A 19,517-nucleotide genomic window follows, 5' to 3' on the forward strand; every position below is an offset into this window, starting at 1 on the left:
TGGATAGAGAGAGAACTCAGTGGCTGTACTCACCTTGTGAGCGGTGGTAGTGATGTGTCTCTTGGTCCTGGAGTGGATGAGACGTGGAGAGGTGATGATGTGATGACTGAACTCCTGTGATGCGCCTCCACGCTCACCTGATGAAAATACTCCGGTTAGGGGCAAGGGGTACATATCTTGGGTAGTATGGGTGGAGGATGGAGAGGGTTGTGATTTCTGTGGGTTGTCCCTCTAGAATTTTCCAGGTATATATTATGAGTCATCTTTCTCACCTAAATTTCAAGAGTACAGTTCGAAGAATTTCAAATGTTATCAATAATCTAGATGTTTGACTTAGTTCGTTAGTGCCAAAAATAGACAAGTAGACCCTAATAAAATTGTCATTAGATTTTTTAACTAATCAGGTTTCAAACCATACCACGGGCGGGGATAGAACCCGCGATCAGAGTCTCAAAACTCCAGACCGTCGCGTTAGCCACTGGACCAGCTAGCCACAATAAGATTCGTCCAACTAGGTATATTTCTACACCATAGGTGTAGAAATATACCTATGGTGTAGAAATATACCTATGGTGTAGAAATATACCTATGGTGTAGAAATATACCTATGGTGTAGAAATACACCTATGGTGTAGAAATATACCTATGGTGTAGAAATACACCTATGGTGTAGAAATATACCTATGGTGTAGAAATATACCTATGGTGTAGAAATATACCTATGGTGTAGAAATATACCTATGGTGTAGAAATATACCTATGGTGTAGAAATATACCTATGGTGTAGAAATATACTTAGTTGGACGAATCTTATTGTGGCTAGCTGGTCCAGTGGCTAACGCGACGGTCTGGAGTTTTGAGACTCTCTGATCGCGGGTTCTATCCCCGCCCGTGGTATGGTTTGGTTGCAATGGTGTCATTACGATTTCGTGAATCAGGTTTCAGACAACCCTGACCCCCACCCAACTAAAAAGTTAAAATCACACAAACACTTACTACTAAGCATACTAAATGTACAGGACAATTAACACGGATATAAACACAGCCCTAAAGCCTCAACAGAGTACATATATACAATACATGAATTAAGTGCTGTACTTCCTTGATACATCACGTGTTTGACTCAATCTGAGTAGCAGCGCTGTATGACCCTGGTGGTTTAGCGCTTAGTTTTGATTGTAATAATAATAATCAACCTGCGTGGAAGCTAAACAAATAAAAGAAAAAATGCAGTTCTTTATCCGAAGATCCTATATGTCCTCTGTGCCAAATGCTTAAAAAAATGAAAAAAAAAATACGTGAACTTGAGGGACCCATAGACTCGGATAAGTGGATACAAAGGCTTCAAGGAAGAATATTTGGATTTCTTCCTGAAGATCGAATTTAAGTGTTAAAATGCAGTATATCTAATACAGCCTGCATATTCATATTCCACTCAACATTCATACTCATGCACTTCTTGTCTCCACTATATTTCTACCAACCAAAAATTTTATAACTAAAATTGTCAGAGATTTAGTTTTAATATATCTCTCATATTAACATTACTATTTTAAGAAGAAGAATGCTACTTAGAATAATCACTATATTTGATAATCTTCAGACAAGTTAATTATGTTAAACTCTGCATTAGCATAATCTAAGTTGTAATTTTAGTCTGTTGAAATTCCTTACATAACTTATTTTTCATGTAAGACAGACATACAATGTAAGTCATTATCTGCAGCAAATGTAACTTCTTGGAAAATAAATGTTTGTCACAGTAATATAAAAGAATCTGGATAAAAAATGCTTTCTTTAAGACTGCTTCTGTAAATGTAAAAGGACCAAGACTTCAACAACCTCCTTTCTTACATAAGGGGAATTACCGTGAGGCCGTTGGCTGTCAGCTGAGTTCCCGAGAAGCCTAGCTGTGATCCACACGATGGACTGCTTACGGCTTGCACCATCAACCTGATTAATCAGGCCATCAACCAAAAGACCTGGTCGTTGAACCTCGATATTGTCGTCTAGTAACATTGTATTTGATATATGATTAATTATATGATTAATTATATTGAACAGTGTGGGGCTGAGCACACCTCCCCGTGGGGTTCCTAATTCAAAGTCTTTAGTAATACACATGACAAAAATATCTTCAACATGTTAATTATGTGACAATTGTAATCTTGCGCAACTGTTGACAGGATGCGCTGCGGGTCATCATTAGTCAGGCGGCATAGCCACCAAATTTGGTTTCCTTACCCAGAGGTTTACAATAAACTAGCTGCTGAGGGTCCAGCCCTAGAATGTAACCCACAACAGCCATCTAACATTCCCGTATCCTCTTACTGGGTAGCTGCTACAAGGAGACTTACCCATATGTCTAGCCTCGCCCGGGGATCGAATCTTGATCCCCCTGGCTGTAACTTCCCAAACTATACCAATGAGCTACTACTTGTCTAGTGAAACTATCACCCACTATAACCCTAGCAATAACAAAAATTAATATGATAATAAGAGAACATGACTCATGTATATATAAAACAAGAATGTGAGAAGCCTCCACTGGGTGCCACAGGAACCATGAAGATTCAGAAATCCCCTCAAGTAAACCTCAGTCTGGCCATGAAAGATTTACATTTCTCGATGTTACGAACTACTTTTATGTGCTTCAAGAGTGATGAGACGGCAGATTACAAATTTCATGGACCAACACAACCAGCATAACCCGAACCAGCATGGTTTTAGAGCAGGACGATCATGTCTGTCACAGCTGCTGAACCATTATGACAGAATTACGGAGGCACTGGAAGACGACCAAAACGTAGATGTGATTTACACAGATTTTGCAAAGGCGTTTGACAAATGCGATCATGGAGTGATAGAGCACAAGATGAGGGCCATGGGCATTACGGGGAAGGTAGGCAGATTTTCGGTTTCCTAACACACAGAACACAAAAAGTAGTAGTAAACAGAGCAAGATCCAGCATCAGCGAGGTCAAAAGCTCAGTGCCCCAAGGCACTGTCCTGGCACCCCTGTTGTTTCTCATCCAGTCATAGCAGACATACATAAAAACACCCGTCACACTTTTGTATCATCATTTGCATATGACACTAAAATAAGCATGAAAGTCACTACGGTAGAGGACACTGAAAAAATTATATGGGAGGCCTGGTCGTGGATCGGGCCGCGGGGGCGTTGATCCCCGGAATGCCCTCCAGGTAGACATAAGCAGGGTTTTCCAGTGGGCAGTGGAGAACAACATGACGTTCAATGGTGATAAGTTCCAGCTGCTTAGGTATGGAAAGAATGAAGAACTCAAAAGGAACACTATATACAAAACTCACGAGGGTCACCAATTAGAACGAAAGGAACACGTAAAAGACCTGGGAATAATTATGTCAGCTGACCTTTTTTTTAAGGAACATAACAAGACAAAGATCACGACAGCCAGGAAGATGACGGGGTGGGTACTGAGAACTTTCAAAACAAGGGAAATAATGCCGATGGTGACATTCTTCAAATCGCTAGCGCTCCCTCATTTAGAATATTGCTCAATGCTGAGGGCCCCGTTCAAAGCAGGAGAAATATCAGAACTGGAACAAATACAGAGATCGTTTACGGCTCACACTGAGCAGTAAAGCACCTAAATTACTGGGAACGCCTGCAAGCCTTGAATATATATTCATTGTAGCGGTGAAGAGAAAGATACATGATAATATATACCTGGACAGTACTCGAGGGCTTGGTCCCCAATCTGCACACTGCCGTAACAACATACTGGAGTGAGAGGTATGGGAGGAAATGTAAAATAAACCCAGTGAAGAGCAGGGGTGCGGTGGGGACAATAAGGGAACACTTGTACCAACATCCGGGGTCCCAGACTATTCAACATCTTACCAGAAGATATCAGAAACACGGCTGGGACAAGTGTAGAAGCCTTTAAGAAGAAAGTGGACAAGTATTTCCCCATGTGCCAGATCAACCAGGCTGTGATGGATATATGGGGCAGCCGGCCTCCAGCAGCAACAGCCTGGTTGACCAGACAAGCACCAGACGAGCCTGGATCATGACCGGGCTCCGAGAGTAGTGAAACTCTCGAAAAACTCAAAAGAATATCAAAGGTAAAGGTAAGGCTGTTTGATGGGACCGACTTAAAACACTAATCAAGTACGCTTGATCAAACAATAATTAATCTTTCTTAAACATAAAAATTACAATCTTATTATGTATTGTCGTGTGTATACAATTAAGAAACAATTTGAAAAGTCGTGAGCAGCAGATATTTGCAGGACTTTTTTCCAGTGTACACTAATTAACCTGAACATTCTATGATGTTCACTTGCAAAATTTACACGTTGCTGCTGTGATGACATCGATTGTCCCAGTCCCTCCACTCTGCCTCCTCGCCATGTAGCTACAATTTTCCTCATGTAGAACCCTCCATGCTGCACTCCACCCTCATGTGTAACACTGACGTCTCACATTATAACAATGTTAAGAAGTAATATTAAACACTCTGAACCCCATCATTTACACAATCACGGGAGAAAGTTTACAACAGCACGTCCCTGTTACTCAACCCTCCTTCACCAGTATTATTATGGATGTACCACAAGACAAGCTGGGTGTTATTTTATTATTATTAATTATCAGTATTAGTGTTAGTATTACAATACAATATAAGCGCTAAACCCACAAGGGTCATACAACAAGTTCTATAACTAGAATCACCAAAACAGAGATACCTACAGTACGAAGGTACTACTTAAAATGCTGGATAACAGAATCATCAAAACAAAAAGATGCCTAATACGAGGGTGCTCTTTGATAAGTTCGATAAAAAGAGTCATCAAAACAGTGATGTGGCCCAGGGGCGGATCTGCTATGCAAATAATGAAGCTTAAGTTTCAGGGTCCCTAATCCCGGAGGGGCCCAGAAGCGACACTGCTTCTGGGCTTAAAAATTTTCGGGCTACTGTATGAGAAGGAGCCCCCCCCCCCCCATAATAGTTCAAGCTTCTGGGCCCCAAAAATGTAGGTCCATCACCGGTGATGCCTACTGTACGAGAATACACCTTAATAGGCTGGATAACTGAATCGTCAAAAAAAGAAGTCTACTATACGAGGGTACTACTTAATAGTCTAGATAACAGCGTATTAAAGAGTACAAGGATACTCCGTAAGCACTTGTATTCTGTATACTGGAATACTGCCATACACTACGAGCTCTATTTAAGGCAGGCGAACTTACATTCTAGAGTCTAGAGGATGTTGAGAGAACTTTCACTAACAGCATCAGTTCAGGCATCTAAATCATTTGTAATATAAAAAAAAAATAATCTTTTTTGCTGCAGATACATACAGTTAAAGTATATTGTTTTAAAGTCTAGTTTCAAATAGCTAGCAACCTTAGTGTGTCTGGCAGAGAGCCACAGAGAACCAGGCACAACAAGCCAACAATAGAAGCCAGCAGTGAGCCAACACTGGAAGCCAGGAGCAGTGAGCCAAGAAGAGGAGCCAGACATAGTGAACCAATAAAAGGAAGCCAGAAGCGGTACGTCAACAATGAAAACCAAGGGCAGTGAATTAACAGCTGGAATCAGGGGCAGTGAACCAACAATGGTAGCCAGGAGCGGTAAACCAGCAAGAGGAGAAAGGAATGGAAGACTAGTAACAGGAGCCAGGAACTGTGAACAAACGAGAATGAACCAGGGACCGGACATGCATCCTCATTACAAAGATGTGCTCTTGACACTTTTTGCGCAACATCAAGAGTAGACAGTAATGTCAGGCTTAGGGGGGGGGGGTAAATAAACACCGGAGACTAGGCTCGCTCCTCCAGATCTGCAACAATTTTGCAACACGACAATTGCGCTGAAAGCGTTTGTGTATCGCGTGTAAGCTCCACCGGATTTCCATATAAATTGCCAGTTAGATTTCTTGGGCAAAGGAAAGGAACGTTCAAAGGAACATTTCCGCAATTACCCTACTCTTGCGGGCAGTGAACCTTAACACATGCAAAATGGTACTCTCTCTCCTGGAGGGTCAATGTATTTGGATATGATCAGCGATCTTCATGCATGCTAGCTAACATTCTACATATCTGATTAACATTAGCTACCGTTATATATATCTTAATTCATTCCAGCTATCATTGTACAGATCTTAATTCATTCTACCTATCATTCTACAGATCATGCATCCTAACATCAGTACTTTTATTTATAAGAACGCCGCTTTAACACAAATTATATATATATATAATATATATATATATATATATATATATATATATATATATATATATATATATATATATATATATATATATATAGTTAAACAATTGCGTCATCATAAATCTTGTGGAACATCAGAACAAGTGACGATTACAATATTCAAAAGCCTAGTGAATAATGTTTGAATTTTGGGAAACACGCGGCTCTTTAAGCTATTACCCTAGGCTACGGCCCATAAACAAGTGCAATATGCAAATGGATGCGGCTATGACCTGTAAATAAGTCCAATATGCAAATGGAAAAGGGGTACCACTCTGGTAAGCAATTTCAGTTGGCTACTGCACTAGGCTATGACTCCGCAGTGACAATTACTGCAGACCATCTCTGCTTATCACAACAGGCTTTCCCCTCCCGTCCCTCTCTACCTCGCCTCCTCTCCTCTCCTCTCCTCTCCTCTCTCTCTCTCTCTCTCTCTCTCTCTCTCTTTAGGAACGCATCTCATACGGTTCATCTACCAGGGAGTGAGCAACAAGCTAGAAGAGGAAGCGAGAGGGAAAGACAAAACTGATTTGTATAAAAAAAACTGACGGTACAGGAGGAATTGTCAGGATGGTCCAGGGTTATTAGTGGGGTCCCTCAAGAATCAGTACAAAAGTCACTTTTATTCTTAATATATCACTGGTCAACAACCAAAATGCTTCCGAGACCAGGGTAGCAATTTCCAACTAATTTTAGGTCACTGATAATGAATATCATGGTTAAAATTGTTAGTTAGCTCTACTTTTCAATACAGACGTACCTGTCACAACAGGTTCCAACAGGTTTGTGGCAGTGTATTTCTTACCACACTCACAGTCTGACTGACCTTCATTATTGTTCCAGCAGTCATAGAAGGTGGTTGTGATGTGCAAGTTTATATTTTGAAGTGAAAATTAGGCGATTTTCTTTAGCCAAACACTTTTTAAACTTATAATAAATATTCACTGAGCAAGCTATTGATATGCATGTGAGGCATATTATATTAATTCTATTTTCCTACTGAATGATATAAATACTTCTGCTTAGCTGCCCACCTCGTCAATCATTGGAACCTGGGATGAAAAATGTTCAACATCCACCTCTCACTGAACCAAACAAATTTTGCTACCACCACTACACATAAAACTGGGGCCATTGAAAAACTTTGTAGAAGCTATGGACAAATCTGGTCAGGGATTGAAGTACTTAACATCAAAATTCCCCTCACTGAGCGACGCTAAGATTAGAGAGGGAGTCTTCAACGGTCCTCAGATTCAAGAGCTTCTTAAAGATGGTGACTCTGAATCAGACCTTCATGGGGAGGAGAAAACTGCTTGGGAAGCATTCAAGTTAGTGGCGAAGGGATTTCTCGCAAACAGAAGGGAAGGCAACTATGAAAAATTGGTGGAAAACTTCATCAAGGCTTACAAGAACATGGGATGTCACTTAAAACCCACATTTTGGACTCACATTTAGACTTTTTTTTCCAGCGAACTGTGGGGCACTTAGTGACGAACATTGTGAAAGGTTTCACCAAGATATTTCAACCATGGAAAAATGGTACTAGGGCAAATGGGACACAAGAATGCTTGCAGACTATTGCTGGACATTGGCAAGAGATGATTCTTCAGCCCACTATAAGCGTCATGCATAAAGGCAGAGAGAAGGCACGGATTAGAGTTTAAAACATACTGACACATATTGTACGTTATAATAAAATAATCAAATATTATATGTCTCGTATCTTTAAACCTAAAGCCAATAAGCATTTTTCAAGGTGATACGTATTTGGATTCAGGACATGAAAATACATAAGAATTAACTAATCTCATTTAAGAAGCATACCACTTTTCAAAAATTGTTGACCAGTGTATAATTAAATGGCCTGGCAGATGAGATTAATCTTGAGTCGCTGTTTACAGATATATCTGTCTGCGTGTACATATGTACATAGTTTTATATATATATATATATATATATATATATATATATATATATATATATATATATATATATATATATATATATATGTATATATATATATATATATATATATATATATATATATATATATATATATATATATATATATATATATATGTCGTGCCGAATATGTAAAACTGGTCAATTAGCAAGAACTCATTTAAAATTGAGTCCTTTCTAAAAATTTCTCTTATACATTTAAAGATATATTTTTTTCATTAATGTTAATGTAAAAAATTTTAATTTTGCACCAAAAGAATCTTAGAAAACTTACTTAACCTTATTATAACAACGATTTTTTTTAGCCTAATCCAACTAAATATATTTTAGATTTGTTTACAATAATTTAATACTAAACAAACACAGTGAAACATATTTTTTTCGTTAGGTTCAGAATGATTTTGGCGAAATTATTGCATACACAAATTTTCGCTTGTCCTATATGGCAAGATGAGCGTTGCTATTTAAGCCAAGATCGCAAGTTCTGCCTATTCGGTACGACATGTGTGTGTGTGTGTGTGTGTGTGTGTGTGTGTGTGTGTGTGTGTGTGTGTGTGTGTGTGTGTTTACGGATGTACTGAAAATAAGAATTGGAAAGGGAAGAATACTCCAGGATTATTATTTTATGAGGGCGTTAAACCCGTAAGGGTCATACAGCACCTGAGAAATGGGAGGCAATCAGATTCGAGCGGAGGGTAGCTCCAATTCGTTGGATCAAGAGCCCTTCATTTTCTTCCATGAAAACAAGACAGGTTGCAAGAGTGGTGAGATAAGTGGCTGTTAGACCTCAGTGCGAATAAGTACGTATAAGGTCATGACATCCGGGAATGAGATGAGGGACCCGCATGCCGCCTGATGAGCCAGGCTGTTGGTGCTAGCCGCACGAAGTCCAAAATAAGCACCACAGCCCAGTTCCTTCTTGAAGACAACCAGGGACTGTTAGTAATCCTCCTTATACATGAAAGGAGAACGTTAGTCTTGGTTTCTTCACACTAATGATTTTTTCCTTGGTGTATGCATAGCAACCCTGCTTTTCACTAGAGGTATTTTGCACCGTCCACCAAGCCTCTTACTTTCTGGAACATGGCGCCGGAGATGTAAGTAAACTTCATTGCGGCTTTGGCAATCTATGCAAGGTCAGAGAATCAGAGAATAACCTTTAGTAATCTCGATAAAGAAACCTTTATGGCTGTTCAAAACGCAGCCATGTGAGACTGGAAACAAAACCACTGACTGACACATCAGAGCCACAGATATTAATACCAAGAAAAAGCATAACATCATTCTCTTGTGTAAGCTAACAAGGTCTTAAACCAAGCAACAACAATACCATATATTAGTGAATTCCTCATTGTAAAATGCAATGTTATTCCAGCCTATAAGTATACTTTATTAAATTAGTGTATTCTTAATACTTCTATGACAATGTACAGCACATATATTCTTTTCTTATATAACAGTTGGACAGTTATAATAAATACCTCCGTATAAGTCTCTAATTAGGTAAGTCATCCTTATACATCGTCTAGATTTACTTAGTTATATATCCTGATATTGTAATATTCATGGGGTATACTTATTATGTCAGTTATACACTGAGATATGCTGCTTTACATCTGAACTGTAGATCTGCCACTTGACTGCCAGTTTCTGACTATTATTACAATCAAAAGTAAGCGCTAAACCCACGAGGATCGATTATTATAATGTATATTTAACTTAGTGGTGCATCACTCTTATCTTTTAATAATTATGTGTTAGTCTACTATTTTAACAGATTACATATTGTCAATAATCCAGTATTGGTCAGTGGTCAGTGGTCAGTCGTCACGTGAGGTCACAGACCCTGAGCTGCTTTGGGGATTAGCGTGGACGGTTACAAAGCATGGTTTGCTTCTGCAGTGTTTTAAAAATTGAGGTTGGAGAGTTGAAGGAGGAGGTCTTGCTTCTCCAGGAGGAGATTAGGAGGCTGAAGGTCCACCTCAATGGGTCTGGGAGAGAGTGTGAGGTGGCTGGAGTTGTGGGGAATGAGGCTTCTAGCAGTGAGGTGCAGTCTGTCTCTCGCTGTGAGGAGGCTGTAGTTGGGGAGGTACCAACGGCTACCAGCAGTGAGGTGCAGTCCAGCACCTGCTACAAGTGGCGAGTGGTTCACAGTAATGGGAGGCGCATCAGAGTAAGGAAAGTTAAGAGTGAAGATCTGAAGGTAGGAAATCGCTTCTCTGTTCTTCAGGATGAATGTACTTCAGTGGCCAGTGAAGGTAAGGGTACTACTGCCCCTGCTAATGGAGGTAAGCGCATTCTTGTGGTTGGTGACTCTCAGGTAAGATATATTGACCGTGCTTTTTGTAATAGGAATAAGAAGATGAGAGATAGTGTGTGCTTCCCTGGAGCTGGTGTTGGGGACATTGTCAACAGGCTGGATAATATCATGTCAGGTAATGGGAACAAGCCCATTATTTGTCTCAGTGCTGGTGGAAATGATATTGGGAAGGGTAGGAGAGAAGAGCTGCTAGATAAGTACAGATCAGCTATAGATTTCATTAAGTCTAAGGGAGGGATCCCAATCATATGTAGCATCTTGCCTAGAAGGGGAGTAGGAAATGAATGGTTGTCTAGGGCAATTGGTGTAAATTGCTGGCTAGACAGATACTGCAAGGAACTTGCAATCCCATTCATTGACAACTGGAACAACTTTTATGGCGATAAATTAGACACATATACAACTCTTGGGTATCTTTATTGAGGAAACGTTTCGCCACACAGTGGCTTCATCAGTCCATACAAAGGAGAATCTTGAAGAACAGGAGGAGAATGAGGTAATCAGTCCCTCAACCTTGAGTCGATGTGGTCAGTCCATCAATCTTGAATAGAATACCCGTATTCTATTCAAGATTGATGGACTGACCACATCGACTCAAGGTTGAGGGACTGATTACCTCATTTTCCTCCTGTTCTTCAAGATTCTCCTTTGTATGGACTGATGAAGCCACTGTGTGGCGAAACGTTTCCTCAATAAAGATACCCAAGAGTTGTATATGTGTCTAATTTATCAACATGTCGGTTCTCTGAACCATTCATCTACAAACTTTTATGGCAAACATGATATGTATGCAAGGGATGGGGTACATCTCTCTGGGGCTGGGGTGGTAGCACTTGCAGACTCGATTGAGAAGGTCATTGGTGAAATGCCTATGATTTTAAACTGATGGAAGATAGAGGTATGGGTGTGTGGGGGAAACAAGCAGGTTGCAACACTTGGGTTGGAAACAGTAAATGTATAAAAGGCATTCAGCATGAAGTTATAAATAAAGACAATAGATCAGGTCAGCAAATAAAGGGGGACAGCAGAGGGCAGCAAGGGACTAGCTCCCTTAAGGTTTACTATACTAATAGCAGGAGTGTAAGAAATAAGATAGATGAGCTAAGATTAATTGCAAGTGCAGGAAACATAGATATTATTGCTATAACAGAGACCTGGCTCAATCTGAAAGATAGAGAGATGCCCTCTGAATGTCACATACAAGGCTATAAATTATTCCACACTGACAGGGTCAACAGGAAAGGTGGTGGAGTAGCGATGTATGTCAGAGACAATTTAAATTGTTGTGTTAGACAAGATATTAAATTAGAAGCGTCAGCCACTGAATCTGTTTGGTTACAGCTTCTCGAGGGCCGAGAAAAACTAATTTTGGGTGTGATTTACAGGGCCCCAAATCTTGATAGGGAGTGCAGTAAACTTCTATGGGACGAAATTCGTAACGCATCTACATACGAAAATGTTGTGCTAATGGGAGATTTCAACTATAGACAGACTGACTGGAGCAATTTGACAGGAAATTTAGAGTCAGGTGACTTTCTTGATACGATCCAGGATTGTTTTTTAAAACAGTTTGTGACAGAGCCTACTAGGGGAAATAACCTCCTTGACTTGGTTCTTGCCAGTAGGGAAACACTAATTAATAATCTTGAGGTTAATGATGAGCTTGGGGAAAGTGATCACAAATCACTCAGTTTTAATATATCATGGAATTCCCCTAATAATGGCAATCAAGTCTCCGTCCCTGACTTTCGCTTGGCTGATTTCATAGGACTGAAAAATTACTTAGGTGGGCTGAACTGGAATGACCTAAGGGTCAGGTAGGTGGTGATGGTTGCCGATATGATGCTTTCCAGGGCATAGTTCTAGCTGCTCGGTCAAATTATGTTCCAAATAGGGAAATCAGATCAAACAAAAATGATCCTAAATAGATGAACAATAGATTAAAATATGATTGGTCAAAAGAGAGGCATATATAGGCAAATCAAAAGAGGAGAGGGGCAATTAAGAAATCGATATATTCAGTTAAAGAGAGAAATAAAAAAGGGAATTAGAAAAGCAAAAAGAGATTATGAGGTTAAAGTTGCAAGAGAATCGAAGACTAACCCAAAAGGATTCTTTCAGGTATACAGAAGTAAGATCAGGGACAAGATAGGCCCACTCAAAAGTTCCTCGGGTCAGCTCACTGACAGTGATAAGGAAATGTGTAGAATTTTTAACACATACTTCCTCTCAGTTTTTACACAGGAGGATACCAGCGATATTCCAGTAATGATAAATTATGTAGAACAGGACGATAATAAACTGTGCACGATTAGGGTCACAAGTGACATGGTCCTTAGGCAAATAGATAAATTAAAACCTAACAAATCCCCAGGCCCTGATGAACTGTATGCAAGGGTTCTAAAGGAATGTAAAGAGGAGCTTAGCACACCTTTGGCTAATCTTTTCAACATATCACTACAAACTGGCATGGTGCCAGATAAGTGGAAAATGGCAAATGTGATACCTATTTTCAAAACTGGTGACAGGTCCTTAGCTTCGAACTATAGACCAATAAGCCTAACCTCCATAGTGGGAAAATTTATGGAATCAATAATTGCCGAGGCAGTTCGTAGCCACCTTGAAAAGCATAAATTAATCAACGAATCTCAGCATGGTTTTACAAAGGGGCGTTCCTGCCTTACGAATTTATTAACTTTTTTCACTAAGGTATTTGAGGAGGTAGATCATGGTAATGAATATGATATTGTGTATATGGACTTCAGTAAGGCTTTTGACAGGGTCCCACATCAGAGACTATTGAGGAAAATTAAAGCACATGGAATAGGAGGAGAAATTTTTTCCTGGATAGAGGCATGGTTGACAAATAGGCAGCAGAGAGTTTGCATAAATGGGGAGAAATCAGAGTGGGGAAGCGTCACGAGCGGTGTTCCACAGGTGTAAGTGTTGGGCCCCTTGCTGTTCACAATCTACATAAACGACATAGATGAGGGCATAAAGAGCGACATCGGCAAGTTTGCCGATGACACCAAAATAGGCCGTCGAATTCATTCTGACGAGGACATTCGAGCACTCCAGGAAGATTTGAATAGACTGATGCAGTGGTCGGAGAAGTGGCAGATGCAGTTTAATATAGACAAATGCAAAGTTCTAAATGTTGGACAGGACAATAACCATTCCACATATAAACTAAATAATGTAGATCTTAATATTACGGATTGCGAAAAAGATTTAGGAGTTCTGGTTAGCAGTAATGTGAAACCAAGACAACAGTGCATAAGTGTTCGCAATAAAGCTAATAGAATCCTTGGCTTCATATCAAGAAGCATAAATAATAGGAGTCCTCAGGTTGTTCTTCAACTCTATACATCCTTGGTTAGGCCTCATTTAGATTATGCTGCACAGTTTTGGTCACCGTATTACAGAATGGATATAAATTCTCTGGAAAATGTACAAAGGAGGATGACAAAGTTGATCCCATGTATCAGAAACCTTCCCTATGAGGATAGACTAAGGGCCCTGAAACTGCACTCTCTAGAAAGACGTAGAATTAGGGGGGATATGATTGAGGTGTATAAATGGAAGACAGGAATAAATAAAGGGGATGTAAATAGTGTGCTGAAAATATCTAGCCTAGACAGGACTCGCAGCAATGGTTTTAAGTTGGAAAAATTCAGATTCAGGAAGGATATAGGAAAGTACTGGTTTGGTAATAGAGTTGTGGATGAGTGGAACAAACTCCCAAGTACCCTTATAGAGGCCAGAACGTTGTGTAGCTTTAAAAATAGGTTGGATAAATACATGAGTGGATGTGGGTGGGTGTGAGTTAGACCTGATAGCTTGTGCTACCAGGTCGGTTGCCGTGTTCCTCCCTTAAGTCAATGTGACCTGACCTGACTAGGTTGGGTGCATTGGCTTAAGCCGGTAGGAGACTTGGACCTGCCTCGCATGGGCCAGTAGGCCTTCTGCAGTGTTCCTTCGTTCTTATGTTCTTTTGATCTTATTTTGACGGCCTATAACTTAATATTACGTATTTAAGTTGCTATAATTACTAAATGATTTATTTTAATAATCATTAGTATAACTTAGTTCCTGAATACTTTTAATTTAGTTTAATGACTTATTAGGTGTCCCGTAGTTGGATCGGTAGCGCACTCAGCTCACACACTGAGGGCCGGAGTTCGAATCTCCTCCGGTACGGCTCGAAAACATTAGGGACGTGTTTCCATAAGAAACCTGCTGTCCCTGTCCCTGTTCACTCATCAGTTTAAAATGGGTACCTGGGTGTTAGTCGACTGGTGTGGGTCGCATCCTGGGACAAAACTGACCTAATTTGCCTGAAATGTTCAGCATAACCAGCGACTTTCTAAATAGTAGTATGTCATTGATGTCAGTTAGAACGGTATATCTTGTACATGTACTTGTAGTAAATATATTATTATTATTATTATTATTATTATTATTATTATTATTATTATTATTACAGCCAAGTCTGAAGGGAACTTAAGTCTCTGGTATATATTATTAATGTTTTAATCCCATAGTAAATGGAAACTTATCCCTAATTAACAGTTTTAAAGTTAGTGTCGTAATAGTTCTTCAAATAAGTGCATTATTAGCCGGGCTGTGGGTCGTACGTTCGACTGCGCCTGGCCAGCAGTAACAGCCTGGTTGAACAGGCTTCGATCCTCTTGGAAGCCTAGTCTGAGACCGAGTCGCGGAGGCGTCGACCCCCGGAACCGTCCTTCAAACTGACTTATCAATCACCACAACTAGAAGTTATAATACAACCTTGACATATCACTTATAACCACAAGTGGCAGTTATAATACCTTTATATACAGTAACCACGACTGGTAGTTGTAACACAACCTGGTGGATCAATTATCACCACAACTGCAAGTTTATAAGAAACAAACTTAAAAAAAAACTTGACCTACGTTTAAAAAGCAACATTCAATTACACGGTTTTGAGGTCGGGTGCCTCCAATTTCCTGGGTAAACGGCCAGTGTTTACAAACAAACTAATTTCGTTTTGTGGCACATCGCTCGTTAAGAGCTCCAATATTCACCATATCAGTAGACAATTTTATACATGAAGAGCCGTAAATATCAGAGTGCAACGAGGTACATTAAAATTAAAACTGTTACGCTTAGTGCCTTGTATGAATAAACATTAGTGGTGGCTTGTGTTGATGCATTCAGGCCACGTACGAACTTTGGTTCAATTTTGTATATCATGATCATGTCCCCTCTGCTATTCGAAGGTTGTATACACACACCGTGAGGTGTATGTTTCTCAGTGTAAATATGAAGAGTGAGATACTTGTTCAGTATTTGGGGAATCTTTATTACAGAAACGTTTCGCCAGCCAATGGCTTCTTCAGTCCAATACCTAGAACGGTGGAAGACGAGGAGGAGTTTGAGGTAATCTGTCCCTCAAACTCCTCATCTTCCACCGTTCTTTATATTAGACTGAAGAAGCCACTGGATAGCGAAATGTTTCCGTAATAAAGATTCCCAAACGTTGCACAAGTGTCTAACTCCTCAACTTGGTTTGCTAAACCATCTTACATCATATCAGTGTAAATATGCAGAAAGTATACTTTGATTCCTATTTTAAGAATTAAAGTATTCATGGCTAGTGATGAGCAGTTTACATGCAGCCGTAATTACAAACTTCTGTGTAGTAGATAGATTTTAAACCCCGTTAACCAGCCTAACTCGGCCTTCCTCTCTTCTACTGATATGACGCTGAATTTTTTCAATTATTTCCTTGTTCTGACACTAATTTCATTGAGAACCTATGATTTCGCTAGTTGCTTCCTCATTAACCTTGTCGCCTCAAACAGTGGTCAAGCAGACTGTTGCTGCTGGCGGCCCCCTGGCCCATATGTTCATCACAGCCCAGATAGACATCAGTGTGCAGGTATTTTGTGTCCAACACTTCACTGTTTCCAGCAAGACTGATGTTTCTTAGGCACATTGCTTAGGAAAGCTACACATTTTCCTACCTGTAACATGCCTATGACCGGTTTCAATGATTCCACTACAGACTAAACTTTCTTATTTACTGACTGAACAACCTGGTTGTTACTGCTAGTGGCCGAGCTTACATAGCCATAACTTTTTTTTTTTTTGGGGGGGGGGGGCAGGAAGGAGATGTACAACAGTGGATAAAGAGGCGTGTGCGACACTTTGCTGCCAGGCGAACATAGGTGCAAGGAAGCTTACCAATATATTTCATCATGCTGGATATCTGTTCCAGGACCGAGAGAAAGAGTAATCATATACATGGGGAAGCGCTAAACCCGTACGAATCATACATCGCCTGGGGATAGGGAGGTATTCAGGTTCAGTCCAAGGGGAGAATAACTCTAATTCCTTAGATAAAGAACCCTTCGACAGTGTCAAGGCTGGAAGGGGGATGACTGGTTGGTTGATTAATGAGGTTTAAAGCCTATCCACTACATGAGTGTCATTAAGGGTACATGTTACCTATTCACCACCAGTCAAGAAAACTATAGAAGACAAGGTAAATGCTGATGTACTATACATTAAGTTTGCAAAAGCGTTCGACAAAGTAGACCATGGTGTGATTACGGACAAAATGCGTGCAGAAGGAATAATTTGGAAATTGGGCAAAGGGATACTTAACAAACAGAGCGCAGAGATTAGCAATAAACAGGGTAAAGTTGGAGGTTGACACAGTGAAAAGCTGTGTTCCTCAAGGCACGGTACTCGCTCCATTTCCGTTTCTCATTCTTATATCCAACAGTGACAGGGAAATAAATCATAGTGTAACATACTTTGCTGATAAATCATAGTGTAACACTTTGCTGATGACACCAGAATCTGAGAGTGGCGTCCGTCAAACACACAGCCAATCTTCAGGAAGATATAAATCAAGTTTTCCGGTGGGCCTCAGACAACAATATGATTTTTAACAAGGACAAGTTTTAATCGCTCCGCTATGGAAGAATGGAGGAAATAAAGACTAACAGAGTGCAAGACAACCACAGATCATTCAAAAGAGCGAAAATCCCACGTGCGAGACTTAGCAGTAACTGCGTCCGAAGATCTCGCATTCAAGGATTGCAACAATGAGGAAATGGTCTGGTGACACTTGACAAGATGTGGAAAAAGACACTTATGTACAGTTCAGGACATTGATTAAAGGAAACGTTTCGCCACGAGTGACTTCTTCAGTCCTAATACGCGTTTTCTTAGTTTTCTCTGTATTAGGACTGAAGAAGTCACTCGTGGCGAAACGTTTCCTTTTATAAATGTCCTGAACTCTACGTAAGTGTCTGATTGCAACAATGTTGCCATTTCTACCGCAAGAGAAAAAATGTAAGCTGGATAACTAGAACTTTCAATAAAAAAAATTGCAATTTCCCCGGAAAGTCCTTCACGTGTTTCTAAAAGTGGGATTAAAGTAAACTATTTGTATATACAATTAGAAACATACACCTCTATGTGTATATACCGATATCGAGGCCAGAGAGAGCAGATCACTAGTATCGGCCAGGAAATATATTAATACGATAACTCGTAAAATGTTACTGTCTCTACCATATTACCTTTTCTAAGTGTTTATCTCTGCCTGGCCAATATTATCAAGCAGCACATCATAGCCCACTGCATCGCATTACGTAAAATACACGAATTTATTGCCTCGTAAATACACACATGAAGCCTGAAACCAATTTGCCTTCCCAGGAGGTGAGTTACGAGCAGCCTACACCTTGCAAGGCACGTCGGAATACGCTTACAATATACAAGTGAAGACACCAGACTGCCAGTAAGAATGATAAGTGGTGATGTGGACACGAGCACTTCAAGCCAGTAGGCAGCCAGTGGGCAGCCATCAAAAATGATAGCTTATCCGTGGTGTAGACACGAGCACTTCAAGATATAACAATATTGAAAGGAAGACAGCAGGCTGCCAGCAGGAATGATAGATCGTGGTGTAGACATGAGCACCTCAACATTTAACCTTTCGCTCAGCCAGACTTTTCAAACCCCTTACTTAACATATATGACGAATCTAAACGAATCATCACACGAGAGCCCAGGTCTTGGTATACGGGGCAGAAATATCCTTAATGAAAAGCAAAGGTGCAGCAAGTGCACTAAGACTTAACCTCAGGTGTAGAGGAACCAGGGGTTTTCAACACCTTCCCTTCATATACCTGGAGTACATCTGGAGTGTTCCAGGGGTCAACGCCCCCGCGACCTGGTCAACGACCAGGCCTCACAGTGGATCAAGGCCTGATTAATCAGGTTGTTACTACTGGCCGCACGAAAATGAACGTACAAACCACAGCCCGGTTAATCGGGAACTGACTTTAGGTGCCTGTCCAATTCCCACTTGAAGACAGCCAAGGGTCTATTGGTAATCCCCCTTATGTATGCTGGGAGACAGTTGAACAGTCTTGGGCCCTTGATACTTATTGTGTTGTCTCTTATGTACTCATGTAACCTTTGTTTTTCACTGGGGGGCTGTTGCACTGCCTGCCGAGTCTTCTGCTTTCGTAGGGAGTGATTTCCGTGTTCAGATTCGAGACTAGTCCCTCTTAAGATTTTCTCGCCTGCGTTCCAAGGAGTGCAGGTCAAGGGACTTGAACCGTCCCTAGTAATTTAGGTGCTTTAATGTACTTACACGTGCAGTGAAAGTTCTCTTTACATTCTCCAGGTCTGCAATTTCGCCTGCCTTTAAGCAGCTCTGCGATTCTTCGTCTTGGCCTGTATAGGGAGCGTCTCTCTTTCTGGTTTACATCTTTTCTTTTTTTCTTCTTTCCTGCCAGTTTTTCTTCTTGGCATTAAATCTCTTTCTCTGAAGTTCGTTTCTCAAGGTCTACGTAATTTGTACCTTCTGGTTCCCTTTAAATGTTGTGTCTGGCAGTATGTGTTGTAACACAACATTATCGTTCATGGACTGATGTATAACATATTTCAGGGTGAAATAATTT

General features: G+C 40.3%; 1 protein-coding gene across 1 annotated transcript in view; it reads right to left on the bottom strand.

Moving 5' to 3' along the window:
• Nucleotides 1-189, bottom strand: part of LOC128691686 (uncharacterized) — a 117,112-nt gene extending 116,923 nt beyond the window's left edge. Inside the window, exon 1 of the mRNA XM_070088721.1 lies at nt 34-189. Coding sequence (XP_069944822.1) covers nt 34-174 — 141 coding nt within the window. The 5' untranslated portion in view covers nt 175-189. The remainder of the gene's footprint in view (nt 1-33) is intronic.
• Nucleotides 190-19,517: the final 19,328 nt, after the last annotated feature.

Source organism: Cherax quadricarinatus, chromosome 26 (genome assembly GCF_038502225.1).
Source record: "Cherax quadricarinatus isolate ZL_2023a chromosome 26, ASM3850222v1, whole genome shotgun sequence".
In the NCBI taxonomy this organism is placed as follows: Eukaryota; Metazoa; Arthropoda; class Malacostraca; order Decapoda; family Parastacidae; genus Cherax; species Cherax quadricarinatus.